Source organism: Sinocyclocheilus grahami, unplaced genomic scaffold (genome assembly GCF_001515645.1).
Source record: "Sinocyclocheilus grahami isolate Dianchi unplaced genomic scaffold, SAMN03320097.WGS_v1.1 scaffold277.1, whole genome shotgun sequence".
NCBI lineage: Eukaryota > Metazoa > Chordata > Actinopteri > Cypriniformes > Cyprinidae > Sinocyclocheilus > Sinocyclocheilus grahami.
The window spans coordinates 502,458-512,362 of record NW_015505456.1 but is presented as its reverse complement, the minus strand read 5'-3'; the positions used below and the strand labels follow the sequence as shown (position 1 = coordinate 512,362).

The 9,905-nt window shown below is 36.4% G+C and overlaps 1 protein-coding gene across 1 annotated transcript in view; it reads left to right on the top strand.

The window, feature by feature from the left end:
• The first annotated feature begins 7,266 nt into the window (after positions 1 to 7,266).
• The window catches only part of LOC107600087 (ephrin type-B receptor 1-like), a 112,603-nt gene continuing 109,964 nt past the window's right edge, over positions 7,267 to 9,905 (top strand). Inside the window, exon 1 of the mRNA XM_016291877.1 lies at positions 7,267 to 7,479. Within this exon, the coding sequence (XP_016147363.1) occupies positions 7,410 to 7,479 (70 nt within the window). The 5' untranslated portion in view covers positions 7,267 to 7,409. The remainder of the gene's footprint in view (positions 7,480 to 9,905) is intronic.

Below are 9,905 nucleotides of genomic sequence, written 5' to 3'. Positions count from 1 at the left end.
AACACCACAATGCACGTAAATTCTAAAAATTCACAAAAAAAAAGAAAAAAAGTAAGCGCTCAATTGAGTCAGATATATATTTCTTTATCTGATAGAACACATGCTAATAAACTGCAATCATTTTTTTTTGCATTACTGAAACAGTCAGGTCACATGCCATGTTGTGCAGTTTAGAATTGGTGTGAAACCATGTTCACACAGATCAGTGTTTAAAGTGCTGTATTAAAATGTACTTTTAGTAACTAATAAAATGCTTTAATTTTCTTAGCTTTTCTTTTATAGGAGATATATCTCTTTAAGATGTATTTCCTGTCCAAGGAATGACATATCCCACTCCTGGTGTTCCCAGTTTTATCAACAGAGGTTCCCGTCATCATACTTTTATGGAAGTTTGACAGGCAATCTTACCAATCATGATGCCAAATCTGCCATTTTTGTCCGACAAACAAACCAGACAGGAGAGTAGATTAACGTTGGCGGACTTGAACGTGAAAAATGGTGTGTAGGCCTATTGAAACAATATATCTTCTGATGTTCATTCATGTTTATTTCACGCTGTAACTAGTAAATATGAAAAGATGATCGGTTCACGTGGTGCTTGAACTGAGGCGCTACAGTGATCTGTCACGAATATCACTGCATGAGAACATGTTGTGTGGTGTGAGAGCACCATTGCTTGTCGGATGTAGCACCAGTAACGAAGGGGGCGGGTCTTACATTGCTTTTAGTATCCACCGTTATGTGAGATGTTTGATGACCAGGTGGTTTCAAATATCTGACAATAAATTTCACCTCATTTATCTAAGTAATTCTGTAGTGTTGGCTGGTGCATTAACTTTTTAAAGTATCTGTTAGTTTTAGTTAATGATTAATTTGATGCTTTGGCATTTTAGTTGCGATTTGAATTTTAATAAGTGATGTGCGTAGATCCTGCTCCTGTTTATATGCCGTTAGAGCACGAATCGTCTGTTTGAATCACTGCTTCTGCCCTTGAAGTTTCCCCGGGGGAGAAATCTCAAGGTGATTAGAGCCGTGTTTGAGTTTGTACCGCTGTCTTTCTGTGAAAAATCATTATTTTGTATAATACTCGCAATTACCAAGTCGTCCGGCATCACCCTTGCAACCTTGCATTTTTTAGCTTCAGTTAGAGGTGCAGCTTTGATAGCCAAGGTTAACTGTAGGTTTTGTATACAACTTTAAACCTCATATGTTTTCTTGAACTGCTGGACTAAATTGCTCCATTTAAGGTGAAGCCCATTAGTAGCCATTTTAGTAAAAAACATGTTCAGAATGGAATACCTCTCTTAGTTTAGTATGTTGTGCACAGACTTTCCTGTATGCGTGGAATACCTGGATGGCATTTGCAGAAATGAGCATTATACAGCAGTGGCACTTTGGAATACTTTATTCCTCAATATAATGCACTCAAGTTGACCTTCCATTTGCGATGTGTTGAAACGGATGTGATATTAATCATGATTTTTCACACTTCTCTTACTATACTTACTACTCTATATGGCAGAAGTAGCAGTATGCAAGCATAATGTTCCAAATTCAGCCCATCTCTTTCTTGACCTTTTATTTGATTGCACTGTCAAATGTTTAAATTTTTTACGTTAAATAAATTTAATTGACAACCTTTCTCTCTCTCTCTCTTTTTTTTGGTACAAGATGGTAGCTAGTCGTCACTTGCTGAAATAAGCATTCAACTTTGTGAATTATTATTATAACTACTACTACTACTATATTTCAGATTTAAATAATCGAAAACGATTATACATATTTTCATTCTAATATGAAAACAATGTTGCATATTTTGTTTGAAAAGCTTATTGTGAAATAATGTATGTCGCTACAGTAGTATTAGTTTTATTTTAATATTATTTATTTACAATTATATTATTTATTAATAATTAGAATTAGCTTTTTACAAATATTTTCAGTTTTCTTTTTTAAATTTCATTTTAATTTAATATCTTTTAAAATTTTTATTTTACCTTTAGTCTAAACGACCCACTCCATGTATAATAAACCTGCTTTTATTAAAGAGATAGTTGACCCAAACATAATAAAAAAATCACAAATGAAACCTGTATTAATTTTTTTTTCTGCTTAACACAAATTAAGATATTTGGAAGAATGTAGGTAAACCAAACAGTTGCTGGCAGCAATTGATGTCCATAGTATTTTTCCCCCATACTATGGAAGTCAATGGCTATCAGTAACTATTTGGTTACCTGCCTTTTAACCGATAAAAGAAGTTCATAGAGGTTTGGAACAACTTCAAGGTGAGTAAATGATATTTTTTGGGTGAACTATCTAATAAGTTACTGAAATGTCTTTACTGCCAATATCACATAGTGCATTTATATGATCCTTATCTTAATGCGTTAGTTGTATTTTAGGTATTTCTATCCTATCCTAGTCCTAGTGTAAATGCTTTCAGCAGACTGTATGTTCCCAACACATACCCGTGTTGATCCCTCTTGTGTATATTTGAAACACACAGCTGTGTTTTCAGTCTTGAAGTGTGTTTCTGGGCCAGTGCTGGTGTTTCAGCTCGTCCAGGCTGTAGCTATAATTTGCCAGGCGTAATCAATAGTCTATCAGTATACAGCAGCCTCTCGTCATGTACTGCTGTTATTGTAGTGGAGGAAACGACATGCTGCATGTTTCTAATGCAATACTGTTGTGTGACCGTCATGTCGGCAGAGACCGGTCTGGCTGTGGGCCTTGACGAGATTATTGAAGCACGATTGAATTTCCTCTCCAGGATTGGAGAAGGAGCCACAGAGAGATACGAGCCAGTGTGTGGAGGAGAGAGAGAGTGGACGCTCTTTGAGTGTTATCAGGTGCAGGACGGCCAATGCCAAATCAGGCTGATAGGATGCAGATGAAGAGATGAACTGGAAAAGAGCGAGGCAGGTGGGACGGCCTCTTTATTGATAACTGTAGGACCGGTCTGTAAAGCCCCAGTCTGATGTCTGTCCCTTAGGGACATCTCTTTGTCTGTACCATCTGTTTCAGCACACCTTTGAGAGAAGGAACATTGAACACAGAAGAAAGGAAACACACCAATGGTAGATTAGATATGCTGTGTTCTGCTATATTTCAGTCTATCAAACACAGTCTGTATTCTATATACTGACTGCTATTATATACAAGTAGACTCTTAAAAATAAAGGTTTCAAAAGGGTGTTTTTGCAGTGGTGCCATAGAAGAACCATTTTTGGTTCCCCAGAGAACCTTTCAGTGAACAGTTCCTAAAATAACCATTTTGAAGAACATTTAAAAAATCGAAAGAACTTTTTTTGACTGTAAAGAGCCTTTTCTGCATTTGAAAGGTTCCATGGATGTTCAAGGTTCTTCATCGAACCACTGATGCCAATAAAGAACCTTTATTTTTAAGAGTGTATGAGGGGAAAAAAGTATGGGTTTTTATTTCTTCTTACAGTTTCTGGGTTAAAAGCAGAAAGAACACGCAACCAATAATAATATATTATAATTTATATTGAAATACTGTTTAAATGGTGTTCAACACCGTGTGATGTGATATCATCAGAATATTATCTAACTATTTATTTAAGAAGCAAAATGTTGTTCTAAAATCTGATTGGCTCAGGTCGACAGTGGGTGGAGTCCACCTACACTACCTTTCAAGTTCTTGGTCAGTATTTGAAATATGAGTAAATTCGAGTACAGTAAAAACAGCAATATTATGAAATATGAAATGACTGTTTTGTATTTTATATTCATTACTTCAGTCTTCAGTGTCATCGGTCCATCAGAATTTATTGTAATATGCTGATTCGCTGCCCAGATAACATTTATTATTTTGAAAACAGTTGTGCTGCGTAATATTTTTGTGGAAGCTGTGATAGACTTTTTTTTTATTATTAATAAAAAGTTCATAAGAGCGGCATTTATTTAAAATACAAAATGTCACTTTTAATCATTTTAATGTGTCTTTGCTAAATAAAAGTAGTAATTTCTTAAAACGGTAGTACATATTTTATTGATTTATTTCCCTATATAATTTATTACATTTTAAACTGGTTTTCCTCAAGTGAATAGCTGTAGATTCTCATGTGGAATCATATCTCAAAGAGACAAACAAACATTTTTCAGAGATTTTATTATGTTTATTTGTGGATCTGATTTTATTTATGTATCAGTTTTGCATTTGTGAATTTATGTGCATTTATTCATGAATATTTATACAATAACAACATCATATATCTGCCCCGAGCTGAGCTAATTTCTGTACTGTCAATTATTTTCATCTCATTCAATTTTTCTACCTTCGTATGCAATATGTAATGATAAATGTCTCAAACACTAGTATCCTGTTGTTATATGACCTCCGTATATGCAGCCAGTTTGCATGTTATCCCATTCCTTTTAAGTGTCTGAACTTTTAACAGTCAGTCCCATCAAGTAGGTCAGAATGCATGTTAAAATCATCTGGTTCAATTGTCACACTGTTAAAGGTAGGTCAAGTCGAACACAATGGATTGCGAGATATTCCATAACGTTCGCTCTGGAAGCGTTTGCTCCAAACTGCATACTTTGACAAATGTAGCCAGTCATCAGGGCGTTTCATGCATATGCGTGTAAACATTTGCATACTGTGCATACTATACACCTGTGCACTTTTAAAATAGTATGAGCAGTATGCCACAATGCATACTGTTAACAATTAAAAATGTCTAAATCCGAGGGAACAGAGCGAGGGAGAGTAGACACTGTGACGTGCACTGTTTGCAAAAATATGATTATAAAATGTCCCTGACTTTGCAGGGCAATTAGAGTCCAATTTGAATGCAAATGTCTTCCTCCTGCCCTTATGAAGATAATGACGGCTTCAGCATGCACACGCAATTCTCTAAACAACTGTGCTGGCACTGGGAAGGGCACATGAACACCCATTTGGCTGCGTGCATCACACAAACCTCAAGGTGCATGCATGCGTGTGTGTGCTGTGCGCACCTGACAGGTCGGTTTTGTTCTTGTCTCTCTAATAGTCTTGTAAAGTCAGTGCTTGAGAACAGCGGTTCCCCAGCAGTGGCCCACTGCGCACAGCCAGCTCAAACTCATTTGCATCCTCTGCTTACTAAACTCTGTGTGCTAATGAAGAGAGCTCCAATTAACGACGATATATTTCACAATGTTAATTAAGCGGACATGGTTCATATAGAAACCATGCATTTGCTCTCAGAAGGAAACCAAGGAAAAGGGTAGTTGGTAACTGGTTAGACGAGTGTGTTAGCTTGGGTTGAATTTTTGTTTTTGCTTTGATTTTTGCTTTTAAGTCTAGATCGAAAGGAGAAGAAACCAAACCAAAGTAAAAACGAATTAAGATTTGATTTATAATTTTAATAATAATAATATAAGATTTTTCTTATTTGATTATTGCCATTTTTACCATTGCCCCATTGTAAGCTGGTATGGGAAAGTACTTTTTATTTACTAGTTTAATTATTTAAATGTTTGTTTGTTTGAGCACCTGTTATCATTTTTCTAGCCATTCTCTCATATCAATATGACAGAAAGCGTTTATTTAAATTATCAGAAAGATATTTGAATATAATATAATATGTATATTATTTTACAACATTGTTCTTAATTTATATATTTTAGGTTTAAACTTTGCTTTAAACTTTCGTTTATTCATATTTAGGCTTAAAGAAAACACAAAAATTACATGTTCACCTACAGTAGCACCTCTGCTTAAGTGTATCAACCATATGGTCTCTCTGACTCGCTCTCGGCCTCTCTTCTAATTGTTCGGCTTCTTGAACGCCACTTTCACTTTGCAGATTGCTTTAGTTGTAATTGCTGTCTTACCTTTAGGCTTGAGTCTTGCAGGATGATGAAAGACGTTGCGTTTTATGTCAGGTCTACTTCTCCTGTTGCTTTCAAAATCACTTACCACTACAACGTGCCCAGATAATTAGAGAGACAAGGAACTATTTGATTTATCCCTCCTGACAGACCTGTTGCAAGAGAGACTCAGACCATGTCATTTTTATTAAGTTTCATGTCAAACGGTTATTCTAAAACTATCAGTCATCCTAAGAGAAAAGACACAAGCCAGCGCCAAATCTATCTTTTGACAAATGCTTTTTACCTGTTTAGACCTGAATTATGTTCCAGGGACACATTCGTTATTCATTCTCTAAATCCAGCCATTAATTGTGATATTTTTAATTTAGTTATTTCTAAGGTCCATTACAAAAGCAACAACATCAAGATAAATAAAAAAAAGTTAAAAAGTTATAAATTATTATTTTAATATATAACACTGTCACGCATACTAAAATATGTTTTTATTTTATTATTATTCTTTTTTTTATAAAAACACATGTCTTCCATCTATACTTGACCCTCTAACACAAGCACTCTCTATTCTATTTCTGTTCTACTAATTTTCCTTTTATTTATTTATTAAAAAAACACTTGATCCTTTAACACTTGCACTCTTTACAATACTTGCTTTCTTTTTATTGAAAAATAGAGCCTCTAACACTAGCACTCTCTATTCTTTTTCTATTCAATGTACTTGTTTTCTTTTTATTTAAAAAAAATGACCATCTAACACTAACGTTCTCAATTCTTTTAAATTCTTTCGACTTTTCTTTCTTTGTAAAAAAAATAAAATAAAAAAGAGACCCTCTAACACTTGTTTTCTTTTGATTTATTATAAGAAAAAAAAACTTGTACTGCGTTAGGCAACCAAGACTTGTCACAGCACTTACATATTATTGTTTTTTTGTTGGTTTTGATTGCTTCTGTTGGCCTCATTTTTAAGTCGCTTTGGATAAAAGCGTCTGCTAAATGCATAAATGTAAATGTTTTATGAAACAAATATGCATATGAAGCTATTATTTATTACAAACTATTATTGTATTGTTTTATATACCACATTTGTGTCAAATAAACATATATATATATAAAAAAAGATTTATCTTTATGTCACCTCCTCAGTTTTTTTAATGTCACCTCCTCATTTTAGATTGCTAAAAAAAGTTATGGCCATCTGAGGTCGCTATTTCTCTTCCAACCGAACGCGTATTTCACCTCATAGAGAAACATTGAAAAGTTTTTGTTTTGAATAACAATGCATGCTGTAAGGAGGTCTGTTATTGGTTGGTGGTTTTCGGTGTGCAGTCTCTGATTGGTCCATAGCTTTTAAAGGGGGTTTCGGGGGGTCCGTCTCTCCTAAGCTCTCATCTCTGCGCTCCGCGTCCGTGCCAGCATCCACTCACTCTTTTACTACTGCCTGCGATGTGACTCCACGCCGCTCGCTCACTCGCTGGAATATCACCCTGCGTGACAAGTGACGGATTTTACGCGCACTCCACGCCGTCCGGTTTTCCAAATTCAAGGGGACACCGCGGCAGCGGCTAATGCCTTTTACCATGACTGTGGGATTAATAACGGTTTTATGTGCTGTAACGGCCGTTTTCGCGATGGAAGGTAAATATGTGGATGCTTGTCTCTCTGTGAAGCGCTCCGTGGAGTGCGTTACGCGCGGCGCGCTTCAGGGTTGACAGGTGCATGTCTCGTAGCGGAGAATTGCGCTGGGATTTATTCGCGAGGACTAAATTGAGTATAGACAGAGATCCCTTTGGCATCCAACGGAGTTGGGAAGGAGTTTCTGTGTTTTTTTTTAGACAGACGCGGGATGGTCGGGGTGCTGAATGTTGCGGAATGAATGGTTGGATTACATGGTAATGGATTTTAACATGGTAACTGTGGTAACTGTGGTTAAGAACATAGGAGCGGGTCATTTTATGATCAGCTTAAGCTGGTATGTTGCTGGTCCAAGATGGTCTTCTAGATTGGAACAGCTAATGACTTCCTTGGACTGGCTAATTTTCAGTTAGGACCAGAGAAACCAGCGTGCCCACCTTAAGCTGGTTCAAAATGGTCTACATAGTAACAACATTTAGGATACTTGGTAATCTTAAAACGAATATGTTCTTTGCAAAATGATCTGAAAGGCTTGCAAATGTAATTTTCTGTCTTTTCTTGACAGTTTTTTTTAGAGAAAATTATATATATTTTTTTGCAATATAGAAACTGCACTGGTTGAATCTTTTGGTTTAGTGTGATTTTGGGCAGTGGAAATTACCTATGCACTGACTTTTTATAACGCAGTTTACTCTTAGATACTTAAAAAAAAAGCTAGAAACCGGTAAATATTATCCATATTCAGGATGGTTGACCCCAAAATGTTTTTTTTTATTTGCGTTATCAAAAATCTGTATGACTTGCACAAAAGGAGATGTTAGGAAGAATGTTAGAGACTAACAACCTCAGTCACCATTCACTTTCATTGCATCTGTCTTCCATATAATGAAAGTGAATGGTGACTGGCATTCTGCCTAACGTAGCCTTTTGTGTTCCAATGAAGAAAGAAAGTCAAACGGGTTTGGAATGACACAAGGGTGAATAAATAATGACAGAATTTCATTTTAGGTGAACTATCTCTTTAATTGACAAACCTATATTAGACTAGTAATACCTGTGTCCTGTTCAGGAACATTTGTGTGTGAACACAACCTCTGATGAAGACCACCGGTGTCATGTTGTAGTCAGGTCACGTCAGTGCGTGATTTATTCCAAAAAAATCAAGCAGAAACACAGCGAGAATGAGAGAGGGCAAAAAATCTCCCTCCTTGTCTGGCATTTGACAGATGGTGGTTGACTGGTTGTTGCAGCCGCGCCAGAAATCAGACGTTCAGTTCGGCATGCTGTGTGTGTGTGTGTGTGTGTGTGTGTGGAGAAATTGGTCTCCAGATCAGTAATGAACACACAGCCAACATGAAGGGATTGTCTATTTGTTTCCATCTCCACTGCCTGCCCAATTCCATCCATCACACAACCTGTTTGCTTGTCTTTCTGTCTGATAACACTCATACAAGTATTGCGTAAGTCTGTGTATAGTTCACACAGTTTTATTTGCAACCCTCTGCTGCTCCCTAACTCACTTTGCTTAAGCATGCATGCTTTTTTTGCATCATAAAAGCTAAAACGCTCTATGATTTACCTCAGACAGTCAGCACTAAATGATGTCTGCGCAAGCTCTAATGTGTCTGATTTAGATTCCAGCCATACAGAACAGACAAAAGCATTGTAGAAATTCATTTAGGAGAGTTCCCCCCCATGTTCAAGTTGAAGTGTGTCTGAAGGCGGCAGATGGAGGGAACGGGGTTAGTGATCCCTTCTTTAGTGGCTAATTGAAAGGCAATTGGCCTTTGTGGTTTAAAGTGTGTTTAATGTGGTAGATTTGTGTGTATTAGCCTCTCCTTGAGCCTATATCAGCAAGATCAGATTATGGCTACTAATTGCCAAACCAGCCCGATGACCACAAACAATGTGTCAAAGCCATGTGTGCCTCGGAGAAGGCGAGAGAGAGCGGATGGAAGCGATGGGGGAGGGAGATGAAAAGCTAAACTGTGTGTGTGCGTGTGTGTGTGTGTGTGTGTGTGTGTGTGTGTGTGTGTGTGTGCAAGTGTGAGGAAGATGAGGGTCTGGGGGACCATCTGGGATAGTGGAAAGTGGAGTGACTCCGCTTTGACATGTTTCCATGCGTCAGTGAGCATGGTTCATCAGCCGTGTCTAATAATCATAAATCTGATAAATTATGAATGCACACATATGTCAATGCACTCGTGAAACACTAATGCGTAAATCTGTCTAGGCGAGGTGATGTTAGTTAATTATACAATTGTCAGTATGTTGTTTTTGGACCTTTTATTAAATTTGTATTTTTATCTTTATTTTTTATTATTTTGCACAGCAAGACTATTATTAATATTTGTAATATTATTAATTACTATATATAATTATGTATTTTTTAAAATTAATTTTTGATTTATTTATGTATGTGTTATTAT